General features: G+C 37.7%; 2 protein-coding genes across 2 annotated transcripts; one reads left to right on the forward strand and one right to left on the reverse strand.

The window, feature by feature from the left end:
• Positions 1–10,860: 10,860 nt before the first annotated feature.
• On the reverse strand, positions 10,861–12,226 carry LOC111634448. Its single transcript, XM_023379218.1, has 2 exons — positions 12,003–12,226; positions 10,861–11,960 (listed from the first exon to the last, which is right to left on the reverse strand). The coding sequence occupies exons 1-2, from the start codon at positions 12,105–12,107 to the stop codon at positions 10,923–10,925; spliced, it is 1,143 nt and encodes a 380-aa protein (XP_023234986.1). The 5' UTR covers positions 12,108–12,226; the 3' UTR covers positions 10,861–10,922.
• A 4,544-nt stretch (positions 12,227–16,770) lies between these two features.
• LOC111634451 lies at positions 16,771–17,486 on the forward strand. Its single transcript, XM_023379222.1, has one exon. The coding sequence runs from the start codon at positions 16,813–16,815 to the stop codon at positions 17,257–17,259; it is 447 nt and encodes a 148-aa protein (XP_023234990.1). The 5' UTR covers positions 16,771–16,812; the 3' UTR covers positions 17,260–17,486.
• The last annotated feature ends 7,029 nt before the right edge of the window (positions 17,487–24,515 follow it).

The following is a 24,515-nucleotide window of genomic DNA, read 5'->3' on the forward strand; positions in this document are numbered from 1 at the left end:
AGCCCCCTCTCCGAAGGTGAAAATTCGGTCAGTCTAAAAGTGAGGGTAGGAACTTGACGCTGACCTTGATCAAGTCCCCGAACTAGTTTAAACCTTGAATGTTTCTTTTGGGGCATTTCCGAGCCAGGTGATTTGGGCTATTGCAAATGAAACAAAGTCTGCTTTTAGTGTTAGATGGCTTATCGACCCGGGTCAGGTTTTCAGCTCTCTTGGAGACTATTTCATAGAGGGCATGCAATCCCTTCTCTAATCTATCTAAACGATCCTCACCCTTCAGGGTAGTACTAGTGCTGACTTCCCGACTTGTACCTTCTGCACTTGTCTGTTCCTGAGAGTTATAACAGACTGTTCTAAGCTCCTTAGGGTTGTTACATTCCCTCTCTAGCCTTTCCTTCCTTTCAGCGCATTCGAAAGCCTTCTCTAAGGTAGCAGGTTCCCTGCGGAACACGTGACCCCAAATACTTGTATCTAATCCTTTTATGAATCTCTCCATAATGATTTCATCCTTAAATTTTGCGATATCAGGGTTACTCCGGATAGCCCTAGACATTATAGTTTTAGTCCTGGTGATGTAATCACTGACCAACTCCCTTGCGCCCTGCTTCAAATTTAATAGTTGGTCGAGTAAGCCCTTTCCCTTTTCGTCATGCTTCTCGAAGCATTTAATTAGATCTTGTTGATTTCTTCAAATGTTAAGGCAGGCGTTTGTTCCAATAAACAAAAGAAGGTGTTCAGTGGCTCACCTTTTAGTTTGCAACGCAGCCACCTTAACTTCGTCCACCCAATGGGCTAGTTTAGCTACATTATCGATGGTCATAAAAAATTGCTTTACGTTTACAGTATCGCTAGGTGAATTCGAGAAGGAGGGGATCATCCCTAAAAACCCAGTAACCACGAGTGGGTAATTCACAACATGGCCTCCCGCCATAGAACTCATATCTGGAGTACCTTTATCCTCCATCTTACAATTAACAGTCGATATTAATACCGTTATGCACCGAGTTAGGCTAACAAGACGGGAATCCTGTCGTAGACGCCAATGTACAGCGCGGACAGGAAAACACAGACGTTTTACTAATTAAACAAGTTTAATTTCGTGCTAACATTAATATATATACAGAATAAGTTTGGATTCCCGCCATTTACCTACACACGTTTCCAAAATCCCCAGCAATCAGATGTACCAATAGACCAGTAGTTTCTTTCTCGGTAACTACCTCTCGACAATTTAGTTGTGCACGTACACTAAAACTAAATTAAACTAAGAGATAGAAAAGATAGAAAGGGGAAATAGGAAGAATTAAAGGACAGAAGGTACCCAATTTTTCTGTTGGTTCTCCACCGTACCTCGTCTCAGCTTCTTTCTGCAGCCGTTCTCCTTTTAGAACAAATCAGGTCTGTTTCGGGGTTTCCTTTTCTATAATCAACGATCGGATTCTTCTGCCGATCTGATTCTTATGGCCTCCTTCTGCAGCGCTTCCCGACTTTCCGTTTCAAAGTCTGCTGCCGCTCGTCCTTCTCTCTCTCAGAGTCCGGCCAAAAAATAATTTTCGAATCTCTCTTTTTCCCCTCCAGCCTTGTTGCCGTCTATTGTTCTAACCCTACCTCCTGATGGGTGAGGAGAGTTCTCCGAAGTCCGAGACAAAGGAACAAAGAAATTGAAAGGAAGGAAAATTCTAGAATTTAAATTAAACTAAAACTATACAGGTTAATAATAATAATAAAAATAATAAACAGGCGTGTAGCCACAATGATACAGTGAAAAACACCACAAGTTCTAAAACTGAAGGTATAAAATTAAGTAACATTAAAATTAGAAAATATGATCATGATTATTTAAAATATGGGTTCGTAAACATAGAAGTTTAAGGAATTACAAAACCACAATGCGTCATATGCGGTGTAGTTTTCTCCAATGAAGCAATGAAACCAAATAAATTGTTTAGGCATTTAAATTCTAAGCACTGACAATGTAAAAACAAAATGTGAGATATTTTTTACAAGAAAAAAAGACGAATTAAAAAATTAAAAGACGGTCATAAATGTGACTACTACTAAAAATAAAGAATTATTAAAAGCTTCATTTATTGCAGCTCTTCATGTTGCTAAAACAAAATAACCATTTACAATAGCCGAAGAATTATTAAAACCTGCCATGTTTAATATTTGTAAGGGTTCTCAACTATAGTGGATATAAAAACAAAAAAATGCAATTGATTGCAATTAGATGCCTGCATGCCAATAGCATTACAAATACAAACAATTGAACCAAGAATTAACAAATTAGTTGAAGATATTCAGCAGCAGAAATCTGATTAAATTATTTTTGAATATTTTTTTGTGTTTTCTATGAATTTTTAAATTTTTTTTTATTTTCTGTTAAAAATTAATGAGTTTTTATGTTTTTATTGTGAAGTTTGAATGTTATTTAAATAGATAATGAAATAATAAAGTTATGTTTTACATTTATTATATAAAAAAAATAAAGCAGCAATAAAAAAATCAATTTGTTATAGATAATTTAACAAATATGAATTATTATAAAAAAAATTTATGAAATATTTGGTGGGCCGCGAGTATAAAAAGGTTAAGAACCACTGCTCTATTTTTTATGCAGGTATATGGACATGCAAAACCCTTGACAACAGGCATTGATTGTTTGGTCACTATGCAATTCATTTGGAGTAGCAAAGCTACAAAAATTCATCTTCCTGAAAAAAATTCTTCAATTTGATTGGCAGCCTCTTGTATGGATATTGAAAATTTGCAATCTGTTATGACTTCACCATTGGCAGTAGATCATTTCCACAGTAAAGAAGAAACAGAAGCGACAATGTCCAAACAAAAACTTATGAAAATTGATACAAACATTTACGATTCCATAGACTTCAAAGTAAATGTTTCTTTTGAAAATTATCTTTACTTCCTTGAGAAAATTAAATTTGAAATAAAAGTTTTGTTTAATAAATTCAATAAAATTAAGTTCAAAATAAATTTTTATGTTTAGATATTCATTTATAGTTTAAGATGTCTAAAGAACCAAAACACATAAATTCGACTGTGCTGCGTTTAATAACACAGGTCTGCAATGAAAATATTTCCTGAAAACTAACCATTGTTTCTGATGTATTTTTGGACACTGATTTCAGAATAAAATAACCAAAAATTTCTGTCACGTACAGTTTTTTCACAATATCAAATTTTTGTTTTCAGCACAAACGACTTCTACCAACTTAACACTGTGTTGAGTAATAACAATCCACAAAAACCTTTTTATAACAGTGTCGTCTCTGTGAAAAACTTCACAAATGTTTTTGACCTCCACCGAGGTCTTCTTCAGGTGGTGACTAAATGGTGTCTCCCGAGATGTAAATAATGTGCCTGAATGCGCCACCTGAAGACCTTGGTGGAGGTCAAAAACATTTGTGCTCAGTTAGAAGAGTTTGCAGTAATTAGCTCTCACAATGAGGTGTGTGAGGCGGTTTTCGGGTACTCTTGCTGCAAACTTTCGGTTTGTTTGTCTCTCTGAAAGTCTGACGTGTGCATTTCTAATGGTCTTTTCAGCTCAAATGATGAGAATTCGGAGGAAACGGGAAGAGAAAGAGGAACAATCTCGAGGCAGGTGACAGACCGGCGCCTCTTGGAAATCACGCACACTGTCAGTTATCTGCTGAAGTGACAGATGCGATTCTATCATCGTCGATGAGTACTCGTTTTTTATTTTTTTGATAGGTATATGTATCTGGGCAATGGAAATTTTGAATTTTTCTGTTTTCTTGAATAGGGAGGGAGAGGAGGACAGTCGGACGTCCGTCGCTAGAAACATATGCGTTTGATACTTGTGTGTGAATTTGATCGGTTGATTAACAGTAATAAATAGGAGGAATTGGAAAATGTGTTTCGTCTCTTTGATGCGTCAGTTTTTAAAGTTAATAAAATTAGAAATTAAGGGCTGTGTCTCTCTGTTTCTTTAGCTAGGCTCGCATACCACGCAAGGAATATATCTATGTTTTTCGAAAATAGTCTGGGAATGCAAACGATGATTTCGACTGTCGGATTGAAAAGAAAAGGCCCCTTTGGCTCCCATACTGCGCAACGTTCGCTCATTTTTAGGTCTAGAAAGGACCTCTGTGTGACTCCGTTTCTTCATTTTTAGTGTGATGGCTTTATTGGATATCCCCAAAGCCATTATTGGATAGTGTGATGCCGCATAGTGAAAGGATGATAGTGGGCATGAAGGACATCCACAAAGAATACTACAGATGGAGAGCCACATTTGAAATCTGTTCCAGCCACAACAAAACCTGGGGTGAGGGATTTTGGCAAAGTTTACAAAAAAAACAAAAAAATGATTGGACAGGGAAGGTATCATAGTTTTAAAAGCTGACAAGCGCAGGACGTTGGTACTCCTGAAAGAAACCACCTATAGAAGTCTGATGCAACAATACATCACCGACACGGAATGCGAGCCAATTGACAATGGATATGTTTACAAACTACAGGTACGAGTCACACGCTTTACAAAAACACCACTTGCTGGGGAGCTAAAATTGAAAGGGGCGGTGGCTTCACCAGACACACCTAAGTTATTCGCCTTTGCGAAAACACAGAAGCCCACATCTTCTCTTAAATCCATCCTGGACAAGGCCAGGTCTCCAACAAAACTTCTCGAAAAATCACTCCATAAGATTGCAACGGACCATCTAAGGGATTACGATCTAAATGTCAAGAACCCCAAGGAACTAATAGAACTATTAAGGCAGACACAGATAACGGATTTGACCCACATCACAGTGTGTGATTTTATATCATTATACCCGTCGATTAAGTTACAACCGCGCTTTTGCGCGCTGAAAGATCTCCTATTGTCCAAATTCAGAACACCTACATTCTACAAACAGATCTTGGAACTGGCGCATCTCATATGTTACAACTCTATATTCCAGTTCAACAACAGGACCTAGCTACAAAAACGTGGGGTAACCATGGACAGCCCACTGTCTGGCGACTTATGTGAGATGTTATTATGTAAAACAGAAGAAAACGTTGTACCGAAGTATAGATTGAATATAATCATTTATAAGAGATATGTGGACGATGTCTTTATCTTGTGGAAAACAAAACCGAACGTCAATGATTTTTTAAGTCTCATAAATAACAATCCGTATGGGTTGACCCTTAAACTAGATCAATTGACAACCACCACTGCCCACTTTTTGGACATTAACATCACCCTCAATGGTGGCGTGGTTGAAACGGGTATATATTATAAACCTAGCTACAGCCCATGGTTCATACCGGCAAACTTGGCTGACCCTTACGCTTATAAGGTTGCAGCATTCCGAGCGTTAGTTAGAAGAGCATTTACGCACCCTTCTAAATGGAGTGACACGATAATTGAACTACAAAATATAGAACACATTGAAGTGGCACATGGATACAAGAAAAGGCTAATACGAGGGCTAGCACGAGCCTATTTTTGAACATGGGATGCATGTGATGTACCCATTACTCAAAAGGCTATTCAGGACCAGACCAGCAGATGCACCATTGTTGAGTATAACCAACGATTTCAAGCATTATATAAAGAAATTGCAACAAAAACGAACACCAGTGTAATGTACCGAAGATCCCCTAATATATATCAATTATTACGTAATACAAAGGACAAACAGGGCGATCTTAAGGCTCCAGGGTATATAGTATTCCTGTAGGGGATGATAGATTTCGGCGAGAAATGGTGTACATCAGCTCCACGAAGCATTCTATCCATCAGAGAATTAAGGAGCACAAATATGACATTGACCATGCTCGTTACACCACTGCCCTGTCAACCTATGCCACGGACCTGGATATTCATGCAGATCTATCCAACACCAGATTGATAAATAGAACCTTTAATATGGACCATATCAGTCCTTGAAGCCCGGGAGATGTATTAACACCAAACACGGCAATGCGTTTTCCTATGAGTGGCACTATGTATGCGAAGAACAAGGAAATGACGACGATACGTAACACGCTCATATGTTTGAATATAAATTTTTAAAAATCGTTCGTTCTAAGATTGGAATCCAATTGGTCTTTTAACCTGATGCAGACCTCCACTGAGACCAAAAACATTTGTTTTACGAATGGTTAAGAAGTACCGGACATAAAGGTAAATGAGTGAGTACAAGATTTTTCAAAATACCGGTATTCAAAATAGAAGAATTGGTTAGTTATTGAGAATAATTATTAATAATTCTAATAATATTGAGAATAATTATTAATAATGAGAATAATAATTCTTGAAATTTACTATTTCTGAATAGTAAATTTCAAGAAAATCAAGATCCGACTTTAGTGTCAAAACCTAATTTTTTATCAATTTATTTCATAAACATAAATTTTTATTTATGGTCACTTTACTTATATTAAATATGAAAAGTTTGAATAATTTAATGTAACAATAGGTTAGTAATTATTTAAGTAAATGCATGTATTAAGATATTTAAAGAAAACAATTTGACACCAAAATTACATTCTCCTTGATTGCTTGCAGACAGTTATATTTATTTAATTAATTAACTAGATGGTTTTGTTTTTAGCTGTTTAGTTAATTTTAGGATAAAAAATAATAATGCATTTACCGAGCACTTAACTACATTTCTGCAGATATACGAGTAGATGTAATATGGAAAAAAACCGCAAAACCATTCATAGAATAGATGTAAAGCATTAATGAAATAAAATTCAAAAAAAATTCTGCCTGTACTGCAAAGATTTCATCTAAGAAAGAGATAGATACAATCAGAGAACTGTTTGGTGTGGATCTGAATTTGTCTGTTCGCGACGTAACAAGAAGATTCACGTTGAAAATTGTGGCAAGAGTAAAAACCAAATATGCAGGTGACAAAAAGCACTTGCTAAAATTGGTCTTTGAAAAGTCCCTAATAAATGTTGCTAGAAAATTTAAAACTGGAAAATAGGTTGGTTGGTTGGTTCGTTTTTATTGGCAAAAGAGCCATGCAGGCTATACTGCGCCATGACACATGGTACAACTTCACATATAGAATAAATAGAAACACACATACATACACATGAAAACAGAAACAGACAGACAAACAAACAAACAAAAAAAAAGTTTAACCATTAAACAGCCAAATAATAAATAAATAAATAAACAACAAAAAATATATACAATAATTTAAATATGCACCATGAAGTAAATAAAACTATACAATAAATAAATCATCATATTTCTCTATACATATTGATGACTTTCAGAAAGACCAGTATATTATCCAGATTTGGCCTCTGGCCCAAAATGTCTCTAAAGCTTGCATTTCCGAAATGCTGTCTACGACTCTGATCAAAAACAACACAGTTGCAAAATATGTGTTTAACACTTACAGCACAGTTGCAGTGCTGACATACTGGTTCGTCATCTCCCTTCAAAAGGTATTGATGAGTCAGTCGAGTGTGTCCAATTCTCAAACGAGTAAGGATAACCTCAGATCTCCTATCATATTGCCTATTATGTGTCCAATTTTCTACCAAAGGTTTGATCTCGTGAAGTTTATTGTGGATTTGTGCATTCCACATGATTTGCCATCTCTCTGCTAGTCGTTTTTTAACGACTTGCTTCAAATCACCGCCTTCAATACGCATTGTATGCTGTAAAGGACTTGCTGACTTAGCGGCTGTATCAGCTTCATCGTTACCTCTTATTCCCATGTGGCCTGGGACCCAACAGAACTTCACAAAAGAATTTCTCTTAGTGAGATGACAAATTAGTTTCCGAATTTTAATAACTATGGACTGAGAACTAGGTTCATATGAGATCAAAGCCTAAAGTGCACTAACTGAGTCAGTGTAAATCACGCAGTAACGATGACCTTTCTGATTTATATACTTTAAGGCTAAATAAATAGCCTGCAACTCCGCAGAAAAGATGAAAGAATTTGGTGCTATTTGTTCTGCCACAATTTCATCCTGGCAAACAAAGGCTAAGCCAACATAGTTATCCGATTTAGATCCATCAGTATAAATAGGAATTAAATTCCTGTTATGTAGCTGAATTTCTGCGAAGTGCTGTCTATAGACGTAGTCTGGCGTGATTTCTTTAGATAACTGCTTTAAGCTTAAATCAACATCAATCGGTGAAGTTGACCAAGGTGGAATACTATTAACCTCAACATGTGAGATGTTGCTTGTGTCTAGGTCAATCGTGCTGCTTACATTCTCCATTCTAATGTCAAATGTGGGGACACAACTCGTCTGAGCGGCAAATAATCTTTTCAGCTGAGTATCTGGACAATCAGCTGTAAGTTTTTTCTGAGATTTTTGTTTAATGTAATAAAAAAGAGACAACTGTTCTCTCCTGAGAGATAGTGAAGGCTCATAAGCATCCACATACAAACTTTGAACAGGGGAAGTTCGAAATGCACCGGTGCACAAACGCAAAGCTTGATGGTGGATTGGATCCAGCATCCGAAGAGTAGATTCTCGCGCAGAGCCATAAACAATGCAACCGTAGTCCAGCTTAGAGCGAACAAGGGCCCTATAAATCCTGAGCATCGAAACTTTGTCTGCTCCCCAGGATGAGCAGCATAGTACCTTTAAAAGGTTTAAAGATTTTAAACATCTACTCTTCAGGTTGCGCAAGTGTGGCAAAAATGTCAGTTTTTTATCGAAAGAAACACCCAAAAACTTAGTCTCATTCACCATTGGGATTTTATCCCCGTTTAGGTAAATTTCCGGATCCAAATGCAAACCACGCCTTCGACAAAAGTGGATGCACGAGGTCTTTTCCGTGTTAAAACTAAAACCATTAGTCTTGGACCAATGGTCTATGCGATTTAAGGAGGTTTGTAGTTGTCTCTCGATAAAACTCATGTTGCTAGACTGGCAGGAGATCTGAAAGTCATCCACATACAAAGAGTGTTTCACACTAGGGGGAAGACAGTTAGCTATGCTATTAATTTTAATTAGGAACAGAGTCACACTCAAAATAGAGCCTTGAGGAACACCTTCTTGTTGCGTGAAAGGCCTAGATAAAGTGTTGCCCATCCTGACTTGGAATCTTCGATTCTCTAAGAAGTTTTTTATGAAAATTGGCAAATTACCCCGAAATCCGAAATGGTCCAGATCACGGAGTATCCCATATCGCCAACAGCGATCATAGGCCTTCTCTATATCAAAAAACACAGACACTAAGTGTTGTCGTCTAACAAACGCTTCGCGTATAGATGTTTCAAGGTTTACTAAGTTATCAGTGGTACTTCTGTTCCTACGAAAACCACTCTGATGTGGTGAAAAGTATTCATTTTTCTCTAAGAGATACATCAGACGTCTGTTTACCATCCTCTCAAAGAGTTTACAGAGACAACTTGTCAGAGAGATTGGTCTATAATTTGAGGGATTCTTGTGGTCTTTACCAGGCTTCGGAATGGGAATAATGATCGATAGCCTCCAAGAGTCAGGAAAAGTATGTTCTGTCCATATTCTGTTAAACAGATTCAGAAGATTACAAAGGGAATTGTTTGACAGATTTTTAATCATGCTGTAGTGGATTTTATCCGGGCCTACAGCACTATTCCCCGAGCGAGAGATCGCTGTATGTAGTTCTATGTTAGTGAATGGCACATTATATTCCTCATTAGATGAAGAATGGAAATTTAAATATTGTTTTTCGCTTTGGGCTTTATAAGCCTGAAAATTTCTTGGATACATAATATTACTGGATGAAGACGAAAATGTTTCTCCCAATAAATCGACAATACCCTGTATATCGCTGACTATTGTGCCATTATTTTCTAGCATGGACAGAGAATAAGAAGTATATTTCCCATTGATTTTATGGATTTTATCCCAGACTGCTTTTGAGCTAGTAGATGATGTTATACTAGAAACATACTTCCTCCAAGAATCCCTTTGGCTTTGCCTTCTAACTCTTCTGGCATTTGCCTTTGCTTTTTTAAAAGCAGTCAAATTTTCAGCACTAGGGTATCTTCTGAAAATCCCCCATGCTTTCTTTTGTGCTTTAAATGCTGCCTCGCAATTCTGGTTCCACCATGGTTTCGGATGCTTTGGATATCTGGTTGATGTTTTCCCCATTGTTTTTTCAGCTGCCTGTATAATACTAGAAGTGACAACTTCAACTGCGTCATTGATATCAGCAGTATTGACCATTTCCTCAGTGATGTTAGCCAAAGAGGAAAATGCAGGCCAATCTGCCGTTTCCAGTTTCCAGCGTGGTGGACGGGCTGTTTCACAGCTTTCTCTGCCTCGATATTTTAGAAATATTGGGAAGTGGTCACTAGAGAGTGGATTAGATCCAACCTCCCATGTAAATGCTGAAAACAGATTCGGAGTTGCTAATGATAGATCAATGGCAGTGAACGTTCTTGATGGGGCATGGAAGTATGTCACTTCTCCAGTATTAAATAGGTACAGTTGGTGATTACCTATAAATCTCTCGATGGCTCTGCCTCGACGATTGATGTCAGGACTGCCCCACATAGGATTGTGACCATTGAAGTCACCCAGTAAAAGAAATGGTGTTGGTAGCTGTTCAACCAAAGTATCCAATTCATTCTCATTCACTCTGACATCTGGTGGCAAGTATATAGAACAAACTGTGACAGTTACTCCAATAGATATTCTAGCTGCCACGGCTTGCAAATTAGTGGTGATTTGTACCGGCAAGGATGGGATGTGATTTGAAACTACAATAGCCACACCTCCACTGGCACGGTTGTGGCTATCATCATCCTTGCGGTAAAGATTGAATCCTTTTAAAGAAATATTTTCTCCAGGTTTTAGATGAGTCTCCTGGAGTGCCACACAGAGAGATGAGGTAGATGACGTCAAGTGTTTAATGTCAGAGAAGTTGTTGCGGAAACCACGACAGTTCCATTGGATTATTTTATAATCCATTATGTGTTTGAGGCAGCATTTTTAGCAAGGTTGTCCCTCTTTAATTTCACAGGGGGTTTTTCTTTTGGAGGTGATGTTGGTGGTGTCACCCCCTTATTATTCTCTTCATCAGAGAAGTCAGAGAACTCGCTCATAGACTGAGTCTCTGATTTTTTAGTTTTAGACAGGGCTGCTTTTATTCTTTGTTTATTAAGTGGGTTCTTACTGGCTTTTTTGGAACCCACATTCCTAGTTGTTACCCCTGTTTTAGGTATGAGTGGTTTTGCTTTGTTATTCTCTTTTTCTGTTGCTTTGGTAGATGGTATCAGCAGACATTTTTCATGGCGAGTCAGAGATTCATCGGGTGAAACAGAAATGTCTGTCTGAACTCCACATGTCTTTGTGGATTTCAGAGCAGCAGCGAATGTCTTTTGTTTCACTGGTGTATTTAAGGTGACCATACGACGTGCCTCCGGGTAGGATATATTATTAATAGTCTTCAATCGCTGAATTTCTTTCTCTCTCTGCCATGAAGGGCATTTCCGAGAGTAGGCAGGATGAGCATCTTTGCAGTTCACACAGCATGGAGAACTTGTGCATTCATTACTCTCATGGTCTTCATTTCCACACTGTGCACATGCTTTTTTTCCTCTGCATGATGTTTGGGAGTGTCCAAACCGCTGACATTTAAAGCAACGTAGCGGGTTTGGGATGTATGGGCGAACTGGGCAACGGAGATATCCTGCCGCAACAGAAGATGGCAATGTTGGTTTGTTGAAAGTCAAAATAAGGTGTTTCGTTGGTATCAACTTGCCATCTCGACGGATTGAAATTCGTCGAACAGCAGTGACACCTTGGTCTGAAAGACCGATCTGAATATCCGATTCATCCTCAGACATCAGATCGCTTTCAGATATCACACCACGTGATGAGTTCAAATTTGTGTGTGGTGTGATGGTTACCATTATGTCTCCTAGAGACTTCATTTTCAGAAGCTTTGCTGACTGTTGAGGGGAGGCTGCTTCTACAAGTAGATCTCCTGACCTCAATTTTTGAATTTTTTTCAGATTCCCAACGGTCGATTCAAACAATTTTTGAATCAAAAAAGGGGAGCGTTTAGATAGGGGTGTTTCTCCCATGGCATGAACGATAAGGTAGGCTGGTGGTAATGCATCAGTACATGTTTTAGGTTTTAATGAATCCATATTTAGATTTTAAAATTCAGCTCCTAGTGACCCCACCCACCATGGGGCCCAACAAGGGGATGCCGTCACATGGGAGACTCCCATAGACCGTCACACCAGGGTTTCCCAGGAGCTATACCCTCACAATGCAGTCAAGAAGAGCACATCTTGTATGACATGTCCGCCCGGTCTGCATCGATCGGTTGACTCCAAGCCGAGGTCAAAACTGACTCAACGACCAGCCGATTGACTCAAACGGAGCCTGATTTGAGCCTCCCGTTTATCCGAAGCAGGGGCCAAAGCAGTGTGTTGGGGACGTTATGTTGCCCCTCAACTACCAGGATCCCCCTTTCCGGCATACGGGATACCACGCACGGCAAACACGTGGGTGGGCGTTCAGATCCCAGGGATGGTAAAGAAGAGTTTCTAAACCATCTCTGGGAGGTCCCCTCACCATGGACAGGAACCCACATCGAGGGGGGTGGCCCCACAAACACCGGTCAGTTCCCTGGTGGACCCAGGAACTGAGTGTCCTTCGGAAGCATGTGAGGGCACTCCGCCGACGCTTTCAACGGTGCAGGGACAATGACTTTCGGGCTACCAGGAAACTGGAGTTCCAGAGGGCCAACGCTGAGTACAAGCACAAATTGAACAATGCGAAAGAGACCTCATGGCTCATGGCTCAGTTTCTGTAAGGAAGTTAGTGACAATAATCCGTTCTGTCTACCCTACAAGCTAGCGGTGGGCAAACTCAAGCATAGTACGGTCTTGGGGGCCATGAAAAAGCCCAATGGTACCCTAACCTTCACACAAGAGGAATCGATACAGGTGCTGCTCCGCTCGCACTTTCCGTGCGATGAGTGGTCCGATGATACCGAAGAACAGAGGCGGCTTCGAAGTGACGCGGAGTTGCCCGTTCTTGAGGCCGAGTTACCCGTGCTGGTGTCCGAATCTGAAGTAGTCCACGTCGTGGGCACGCTAAGGAAGAGGAAGGCACCTGGCGTTGATGGGATCAAAGCTGAAATGGTACAAGTTCTGCAGCATGAACGTCCTGGCCTGCTCCGTGAGCTGTATCAGAGGTGTCTGCAACTGGATCACTTCCCAGTAGTGTGGAAGCGGGCAAGACTTGTGTTTATTCATTCAAAAAGTAACGATAGTGAAGATTAAGATAATTACATTATAGCTAATCTTACCATTTTCACAGAATGCATGAATTAGGTCCCCCGTTTCCAGACTAATTAGAGAATTTTTATGTTTAGTCAAACGAACTATTTTCAACGTTTCTGGAACATTTACAATTGTTCTATAATCGAACCAATATTCGAATTTTATGTTCGAACAAAATATTCGAAATAGAAAGTCACTTTCAACCACTTTCAAGCCCATATCTCCCGCACCCTTATAGCTATCGAGACGCAACCACCCCTATGCACGAATGGAGACTTGGGGCTACCACCACATACAAACACCATTCACGTGCGATGTGTAGTTTTNGAGTATTAAATCAATTTATTTCAAATATTTTCTACATAATTAAAGTGATAGAAAATTTATTTATAAGGTATCATTTTATATACTATATGTCCTGCAGAAAAATAAAAATATTAGGAAACTATTCTGAATCATAATTACGGAAAAAAGTGATTTCAAAGATTCTGTATCCCTTTAACAGATAGGTTCTATTAATTTTATGAAAAAATACTTGATAAATACAAGGATGCAGAATACGTCCAAGTTTTGGGAGATTTGCAGTATAAAAATTAATTTCACAGCAACAGCTGTGAAAATGGAATAGCATTTCGGCTATGCCTATAGACACTATTGGGGAAAATTGCCAAAATGCAAGGATTCTGGGTTTTAAAACATTCCAATTTCAGTTAACTTTGTTTTTAATCAATTTTAAACATGAACTTTATAAGCATGTGCTGTTGCATTTGATCATCCACCTGAATACAATCTTTATTTCAATTTCTTCAAACAGCTTCTTAAATGAATTTTTTTAGCAATAAAAGTACTGTAATTCATTTAAGAAATTGTTAAGACTGAACAAGTGAGTCACATGATGTGAATTCTCAGAGCTCAATAGTGAAATAGCACAAAATCAGGTTGTTTTAAGTAGTGTGAGAGTTTATTTTTTTTTCTTAGAATTATAATTAGAATTAGAAATATATATATTATTACACTATTATTAATATATATGCATATATAACAATAATAATTTAAATCTTATTTCCAAACTCTTATATTACTGAAATTAATCCTCTTTGCACTTACCTGATAGAAAAACTAAACCAAATGTAACGACATAAAATTTTAATTTATTCATATAGAAAACCAAGCTCAATGATATATTAATATGTGTGATGATATATGATGATAATGAAATGATAAAGCTGGATTCATTGTCAGGGTATAACTTGGCTAATTAAATATAAACATATAATTTGGACTAGAGGTTGGATATTAGTTGCCATACTTTTAAAAAGTAGATTTTAAAGTAATTTTGTTTTCTTTTATATAGAATTCCTTCTTGTCATAGTAAACTACTCTCTCTCTCTGTAAATATGTAGTAAAAAAGATTCATTAATCTAAACAAAATTTTATTTTAATATTTTAAAAATTTTGAATTTATTAAATAAACATTTACAGGAAACAGCTAGTCATAGAAAAATGCCAGTACCAGTAGGTCGATATCAACAAGGTCCAAGTTGTTGGGATAGAGTTAAAATGGGTTTTGCCATAGGATTTTGTGTTGGAATGGCATCAGGAGCATTGTTTGGAGGATTTTCAGCTCTTAGGTAAATATATATTATAATTAATCTTGGATTTTTATAATAAACAGTGCCTTCTAATAATAAGTATGATGTCTATTGTTAAACTAAAAAATTGCACATTTATTCAGTGTTGTCACTAACCATATGTTGAAATGAAATGTGTTGAGTGTTGCATTGTTACTCAAATAATAATGTGAAAAATCTTACTGGATTTGTTCTGTTGATATTCTCCTCCAGCTAATATATATATATATATATATATATATATATATATAGATAAAGTTAGAGGACAGAGCAGTGAAATAAAGGATGTATGATCACCGTACCTATAATGGAAATAAAATGGAACAAATGCTAATATTATGGTTAGAAGATATGAACAAGAAATGGTTGCCTTTAAATAAAAGTGCACTTAAACACAAAGCCTTAAAAATATTTTATTATTTAAAATAAATGGGACAGTCATTTGCTGATGAAACCAGTGTTAAATTTGTGGCTAGCAACAGCTGGTTTAAAAATTCAAAAAAATGCCATTTGTTGCACAACATACGCATACAAGGGGAAAAGGCCTCTGCAAATGAGGATGCAGCATAAAAATATCCAGCAGAACTAGCAGATGTTATTCAAACAAAGGGTTATTTGGCTGACCAAGTGTTTAATTCTGATAAAACAGGATTATCATGGAAAAAAATGCCTAATGAGACCTATATCTCAAAAAATGAAAAAACTGCTCCAGGCTTTAAAGTTTCCAAAGATCATGACTTGTGACTATGAGCAAGACCCCAAATAGAGAACCACTTGGTAGCGAGAGTAACAGCATACGATCAACCAAAGGTTGAGGAGTTACCGAATAGAATTAAGCTAGTATGCAGCAGAAATTGTCTTTCAGTTATAGTTGATTCTGGAGCTGCTCTCAATCATAAGGGAATCAATGGTACCTACCTCGGCGACGGAAACAAAGGGGAAAATTCAACTGGTTGGAGCCTTCGGTCACCAGATCGATGCGGTTTTAGTAACAGTCCTGATAGGATTTGGGAGGAAGGCCTCGCAGAATCATTGGGACTGGCAGTGGTGACGTGTGCCGTAACAAACAAGTTACATCAGACCACAGATGCCCTATTATCGAATGTTGTTAGACTGGAAGAAAGAGCTTCAAGGAAAAGGGGAAAGACACATAAGGAACCTAAAGGTAGATGGGATGGATTTAATGGATGCCCAAGTCCGGGACGAGTCGCTATCCTGATTGTGGGAAGCTGCCAGGAATGGGAAAGACGGAATACGCTACCATCGAGATAGTTGGTTCAGCAGGCCCATTAACCTGTCCTACATTGTTCCCGAAAATATTCATGTTGACCTCATTAACCTGCATAGGCTATCCTGAATATTTTCATATTTACATCAGAACGTTCACTACTTGTACGGTGTTTTGAAATAAATGACTCATATCAGACGAACCGTTATGTTATCTAGTTTTTGTTCAGCAGGTTATTGAAATTCTAGGAATAGTACTTTGTTAGAAATCACGAAGAAAATTAGACCATTTTGTTGCTGTTTTTTGACATGGCAGCAAGTAGTAGACACAGCGCACTAAATAAGTCAGAAGTTATCAAATATTTATTCAATTTAAGTTCTGATGAATCTGAATTTTCAGACAGCAACGATGATTACATGCCAGATCAAAATGTGAGTGATGACAGTGATGGTTTTGATCCTGAATTACCAGCTACGAGTGGATATAGAGGCAGATCATGCGGCATAATCGAAGTAATACTGCTAAATGTCCGCAATTTAGTAGAGACAACGCATGGATTCGTACAAATTTCAGACGTCCTCAAGTGAACAGTTTTATGGGACCATCAGGAATTTTATGTAATCTATGGAGTGATACTACAATGTTTGAGTGTTTCAGTATATTCTTCGACAACGAACTTGTCAACAAGATTGTTTCAGAAATGAACAGATATGGTGATAATTTGCTAAACTGTGATGATTTACGAGAGAATTTGAAGCTAGTTGTTAAAAAACGACTAGCAGAGAGATGGCAAAATGTGTGGAATGCACAAGTCCACAATAAACTATACAAGATCAAACCTACGATAGAAAATTGGACATGCAAGAAACAGTATGACAGGAAATCTAAAGTTATTCTTAGTCGTTTGAGAATTGGGCATACTCGACTGACTCATCAATACCTTTTGAAGGGTGAAGACCAGCCAGTATGTGAGTATTGCAATTGCTTTCTAAGTGTAAAACACATACTTTGCCACTGCATTGCTCTCAATCAAAGTCATAGACAGCATTTCGGAAATGCAAGTTTGAGAGAGATTTTGGGCCAGAGGCCAAATCTGGACAATATAGTGGACTTTCTGAAAGTCAATAATATGTATAGAGATATTTGATTACTTATTTATTTATTTATTTTAGAGTTTTATTTTACATTGTTTTTGCTTAGTTATCTTTTTGTATATATTTGTTGTTATTTATTAATTTATTTATCTAATAATGTCCTATGTTTGTTAGTGTGATGTTTAAAATTTTTACCATTTGCCCTGGCGCAGCTTAGCCTACATGGCTCTTGGGCAAAAAAACTAAAACAAAGCAACGACATCTGCGAGGTTTTCTATTGGCCAGGAATGGCGAAAGATGTCCAGAAATACTGCCAGAGTTGTCACAGGTGTCAAGTGAGGGAAACGGCTCACATCCTAGATAGGACTCCAATTATGCCGCACACATGACCTGCCACTCCATTTCAGGTAGTTAACATAGATATGATTGGACTGATAGAGCCCTCGTTGTCCAGAGGTCACTGATATACTCTCTGTATAATTGATCTATGCACACGATGGCCTGAAATTGAATATATGAGATCATTTTCAGTGAAGGCCACTTGCTTGGCACTCTTATAGGTCTTTACGCAAACAGGGTTTCCCAAACTAATTTGTTGTGATCAAGGAACAAACTATACCGCAGGATTAATGCAGGAGATGACCCAAATGTTAGTGGGACACATTAGGTTTTCAACCCCAGAACACCTGCAAAGCAATGGAAGCGTGGAAAGGTGGAACCAAACATTTAAAAATATGCCGAGCCACACCATAGCAGAAAACAAGAGAAATTCGAACAGGGTCATTTCCTTCCTGCTACGGGCATACAGGGAAGTACCACAGGAGACTACCAGCATATCACCTTTCAAAATGTTGTACAAAAGAGCTCTGGTAGGGCCATTAGCCATTTTAAAAAGAGTATGGACAGGATCGGTAACACCACCTGATAGCCTGAATAGTAAAGCCGCAGAGTACTTACAGACCCTAGTAGGGATAGACCCTCTAATGGATTAAGGCGGCCAACAAAAGAGCGACTAAGCACACAACTGTAAAACAAAAGCAGTATGCAGCTCATTATAACTTGAGGATGCGTCCGAAAGAATTTAACGTCGGGGATACAATCCTCATGAGAAAGATGTACTCAGATAACAAATCTGATGACCAGTGGGAAGAACCCACCATAGTAGAAAGACAAGAACAAGAGGGAAGCTACCGAATAAAGCAGTGATTACCCAGCAGTGGTTACCCACCAGTGGTCTGCAAGAGCTAAAATGTGGTCCATGAGATTTAAAACTTTATTCATTTTAAATTATTATTCCCTTGTTATGCAGGCACGCCGATGAGTAGGTAGTGACCAGGAAAAGGGCAAGTGATTGACTTAACAGTATGACATGAGCCAGTCAGTCAATCATATGCTTTCTTTTGTCTTGCTCAGCAGTGTCAGTGATTCTATTTAGCTGTTTACTGGTTTGACTGCATCAGTAGCTTAAATGACCGTTAGTCAACATTCTTATCAATATATAATTTATGTAAAAAAAATAAATAAACATTTTATATGTTAAACTTTCTTAATCAAAAGTAGGTATTACAAAAGAGAATATAGGCATAAGTATACCTATGTACATGTGTATTACAAAAAGTTCACTGTTGTGAACTTTTTGTAATATACATGTACATAGTATTTATATTTTAATATTTATAATTTATATAAGAAATATATATATTTTAAATATATATTTTGGGTATTTAATTCAGTGATTAATGATTAATAACTATGATGATTTAATTTTAATTATTACAGTTATAAATAAAACTGTTGTGGTTTTTTGCACGTTAAAAATAATTATTTTCTACATAAATTGCTTAGAATTTATTATTTTTATTGAGTTGATTTACAGGTAAAAAAAAATTGGTGCTAAAAGTCACCACAAGGTGAGAAATAGCATTTTATTTGACAATAGTTTAATTGTTGCACATCAACATTCGGCATAACTCTTAACAACAAAGACACTGGGAGACGTGGAAGTGACTGTCACATCACACGGAAGTTTATACTGATCTTGTGGTGTGATATCTGAGTTTGATTTGATGTCTGAAAACAAATAAGACATTCAGATTGGCCTTTGGGACCAAGGTGTCACTGCTGTTCGACATATCTCCATTCATCAAAATGGCAAGTTCATCCCAACCAAACATCTTAACCTCACATTCAACAAGCCAACATTACTAACTTTCATTACTGCAGGATACCTGTGCTGTCCAGTTTGTCCATACATTCCAAATCCGCTGTGTTGTTTCAAATGCCAGTGGTTTGGACATTCTCAAACATCCTGTCGAGGGAAGAATATATGCGCACAGTGAGGAATTGAAGGTCACCAGAGTACTGAGTATACCACTACTCCATCTGTGTGAATTGCAAAGATGTGCATACTGCCTACTCCCGCAAATGCCCTGCATGGCAGACAGAATAAGAAATCCAGCGTGTAAAAACAGTAAACAACTTACCTTATCCAGAGGCGCATTGCATGGTCACTTCAAGTGCACCAGTAAGACAAAAGACATTCGCTGCTGCTTTGAAATCCACAAGGACATGTGGAGTTCAAACTGACATTTCTGTATCCCCCAAAGGAATCTCTCACTCGGCATGTGAAATGTTTACTGATTCCACCAAAAGAAATACCAGAAAGGAGAGTATAAAATCAAAAACACCCTTACCTAAAACAGAAGTAATAAGAAACCTGGGTTCTAATAAGGCCGGTAAGAACTCACTAAACAAGCAAAAAATAAAAGTGGCTCTCCCTAATGTATAAAAATCAGAGGCTCAATCTATAAGTGAGTTTTCTGATCTCTCTGATGAAGAGACTAATAAAGAGGTAACAAAACCAACATCACCTCCAAAAGAAAAACCTCCTGTTAGATTAAAGAAAGATACTCTCACAAAGAACGCTGCCTCAAACACATAATAAGTTATAAAATCACCCAATGGAACTGTCGTGGTTTCCGCAACAACTTCTCCGACATTAAACACTTCAAATCATATACACAATCTCTCTGTGTGGCACTCCAGAAAAACCACGTAAAACCTAGAAAAAATATTTCTTTAAAAAGATTCAATCTGCTCCGCAAGGATGATGATAGCCACAACTGTGCCAGTGGAGGTGTGGCTATTCTAGTTTCAAATCACATCCCATCCTTGCCAGTACAAATAACCACTGATTTGCAAGCTGTGGCAGTCAGAATTTCTGTTGGAATAACTGTCAGTTTGCTCTATATACGTGTCACCAGATGTCAGAGTCAATGAGAATCAATTGGATGGATTAGTTGAACAGCTGCCAACTCCATTCCTTTTACTAGGTGATTTCAATAGCCAAAATCCTATGTGGGGCAGTCCCGACATCAATCGAGGCAGAGCCATTGAAAGATTTATCAGCAATCAGCAAATGTATTTATTTAATAGTGGAGAAGTGACATACTTCCATGCCCCAACAAAAACATTCACTGCCATTGATCTATCCTTAGCCAGTCCAAACCTATTTTTAGAATTTTCATAAAAGGTTGGATCTAATCCACTTTCTAGCGACCACTTTCCAATATTTTTAAAATTTCAAGGCAGAGAAAACTGTCAAACAGCCCGTCCACCACGCTGGAAGCTTGAAACAGCAGATTGGCCTGCATTCTATTCTCTGGCTGACATCACTGAGAAAATGGTCAATACTGCTGATATCAATGATGCAGTTGAAGTTGTCACTTACAGTATTATTCAGGCAGCCTAAAAAACAATGGGAAAAACATCAACCAGATACCAAACGCATCCGAAACCATGGTGGAACCAGAATTGCGAGGCAGCATTTAAAGCACAAAAGATAGCATGGGGAATTTTTAGAAAATACCCCACTGATAGACAATTAGTAGCTTTTCAAAAAGCAAAGGCAAATGCCAGAAGAATAAGGAGGCAAGGCCAAAAAGATTCTTGGAGGATGTATGATTCTAGCAAAACATCTTCCACTAGCTCAAAAGCAGTCTGGGATAAAATCCATAAAATCAATGGAAAACATGCCTCTCATTCTCTGTACATGCTGGAAAATAACGGCAGAATAATCAGTGATATACAGGGTATTGCTGATTTATTCGGTGAAACATTTTCTGCTTCATCCAGCAATATTATGTATTCAAGGAATTTTCAGGTCTGTAAAGTCCAAAGAGAAAAACAGTGTTTAAACTTTCATTCCTCATCTAATAAAAAATATAATGTGCCATTCACTAGAATTCAATTACATTCAGCGATCTCTCACTCGATGAATAGTGCTATAGGTCCGGATAAAACCCACTACAGTATGATTATAAATCTGTCAAACAATTTCCTTTGTAATCTCCTGCATCTGTTTAACAGAATATAGACAGAAAAATACCTTTCTCGACACTTGGAGGCTATCTATCATTATCCCCATTCCCAAGCCAGGTAAACACTGTAAAAATCCCTCTAATTACAGACCAATCATTCTGACAAGTTACCTGTGTAAACTCTTCGAGAGAATGGTAAACACACGACTGATGTTCATCCTAGAGGAAAAGAACTTTTCACCACATCAGAATGGTTTTCATAAGAACAGAAGTACCACAGATAACTTGGTAAACCTTGAAACATCTATACGTGAAGTGTTTGTTAGAAGACAGCACTTAGTGTCTGTGTTTTCTGATATAGAAAAGGCCTATGATCGCTGTTGGCAATACGGGATACTCCGTGATCTACACCAATTCAGATTGCAAGGTAATTTGCCAATTTTTATAAAAAAAACTTCCTGCAGAATCGAAGATTCCATCTCAGGATGGGCAACACTTTATCTAGGCGTTTCATGCAAGAAGAAGGTGTGACTCTGTTCCTAATCAAAATTAACAGTATAGCTAACTGTCTTCCTCCCAGTGTGAAACACAGACTGTATATAGATGACTTTCGGATCTCCTGCCAGTCTACTAACACGAGTTTCATTGAAAGACAACTGCAAACCTCCCTAAATTGTAAAGACAATTGGTCCAAGACCAATGGTTTTACTTTCAACACAGAAAAGACCTCGTGCATACACTTTCGCCAAAGGCATGATTTTGCACCTGAACCCTGAAATTCACTTAAATGGGTTTAAAATCCCAATGGTCAATGAGGTGAAGTTTTTGGGAGTTTTGTTTGACCCAAAACTGACGTTTTTACTACATTTGCGCAATTTGAAGAGTAGATGTCTAAAATCTCTGAACCTTTTAAAAAGGTACTGTGCTGCTCATCCTGGTGAGCAGACAATGTTCTATTCTCAAAATTTAAAAGGCCCTTGTCCACTCAAAGCTGGACTACAGATGTATTGTTTATGGCTCTGTGCGAGAATCTACTCTTCGGATGCTGAATCCAATCCACCATCAAGCACTGCATTTGTGCACTGGTGCATTTTAAACTTCTTCTGTCCAAAGTTTGTATGTGGACGCTTGTGAGCCTCCACTATACCTCAGGAGAGCTTAGTTGTCTTGTTTTTGCTACATTAAACAGAAATCTGTGAATAGACTTTCAGCTAATAGTTCAGATACTCAGCTGAGAAGATTATTTGCAGCTCAGATGAGTAGTATCCCTACATTCAACATAAGAATGGAGAAGGTAAGCAGCACGATTGACCTGCACACAAGCAACATCTCACCTCTTGAGGTTAATAGTATTTCACCTTGGTCAACCCCAGCAATAGATGTTGACTTAAGCTTAACGCAGTTCCCCAAAGAAACCACACCAGACTACATCTATTGACAGCACTTTGCAGAAATTCAAAATCATGACAGGAATTTAATTCCTATATACACCGATGGATCTAAGTCGGATAACTATGTTGGCTTAGCCTTTGTTTGCCAGGATGAAATTGTGGCAGAACAAATAGCACCGAATTCTTCCATCTTTTCTGCGGAGTTGCAAGCTATTTACTTAGCCTTAAAGTATATAAATCGGAAAGGTCATCGTTACTGCGTGATTTACACTGACTCAGTTAGTGCACTTCAGGCTTTGATCCTGTACGAACGTAGTTCTCACTCCATAGTTATTAAAATTCAGAAACTAATTTGTTACCTTACTACGAGAAATTTCTTTGTAAAGTTCTGTTGGGTCCCAGGCCACGTGGGTCTAAGAGGTAATGAAGAAGCTGACACAGCTGTTAAGTCAGCAAGTTTTTCACAGCATAGAATGCATGTTGAAGGAGGTGATTTGAAACTAGTCATTAAAAAACGACTAGCAGAGAGATGGAAAGTTATGTGGAATGCACAAACCCACAATAAACTATACAAGATCAAACTTTAGTAAAAAATTGGACACATAATAGTTAGTATGATAGGAGATCTGAGGTTGTCCTTACTCGTTTGAGAACTGGACACACTTGACTGACTCATCAATACCTTTTGAAGGATGATGATGAACCAGTATGTCAGTACTGCAACTGTACTGTAAGTGTTAAACACATACTTTGCAACTGCATTGCTTTTGACCATAGTCATAGACAGCATTTCAGAAATGCAAGTTTGATAGAGATTTTGGGCCAGAGGCCAAATCTGGACAACATAGTGGACTTTCTGAAAGTCAATAATATGTAGAGAGAGATTTGATTACTTATTTATTATTTATTTTACAGTTTTATTTACCTTGTTTTGTTTATTTATATTGTTGTATATGTTTGTTGTTGTTGTTTGTTTATTTATTTATTCATTTATTTAATTATGTCTTATGTTTGTTATCTGTGATGTTTAATATTTTTACCATTTTCCTTGGCGCAGCTTAGCCTACATGGCTCTTGTGCCAAAAAACTAAAACCAACCAACCAACCTTCTAATTGTTCTCAGTTTCTTACATTTATCTGCTTTTTAGATAACAACAACATAATAAAAGAAGAATTATTGATTTTGTGGAAATTGGAAATGACATCAAAATGTATCAACGTCATAAACATAATGTTAGGTTTCTGAAAATATTCAGTTATTATGTGGGAAAAGCTAGTTGGTTTATGTACGGATGGTGCTCCAGCACGTTCCAGTCTAGCAACGTTAATAAAACATAAGAATCCTTTGGCATTAACAACGCTTTGTATCATACATCACCGGCATTAGCTTCCAAGACTCTTCCTGAATGCTTTAATAATACAATGCAATTGGCCATAAAATTGGTAAATATTATCAAAAGCAGCACCTTAAATACACGCATTTTTAAAAAACTGTGCACTGAAATGGACTTCAACCATGAGAACTTTCTCTTTCATACAGAAGTTTGTTGGTTGTCAAAATTGTAACATGCTGGAAAGATTACACGAACTGAAAGGAGA

This window comes from Centruroides sculpturatus, unplaced genomic scaffold (assembly GCF_000671375.1).
Source record: "Centruroides sculpturatus isolate CEXI.00-Female unplaced genomic scaffold, Cexi_2.0 scaffold781, whole genome shotgun sequence".
Classification (NCBI taxonomy): domain Eukaryota; kingdom Metazoa; phylum Arthropoda; class Arachnida; order Scorpiones; family Buthidae; genus Centruroides; species Centruroides sculpturatus.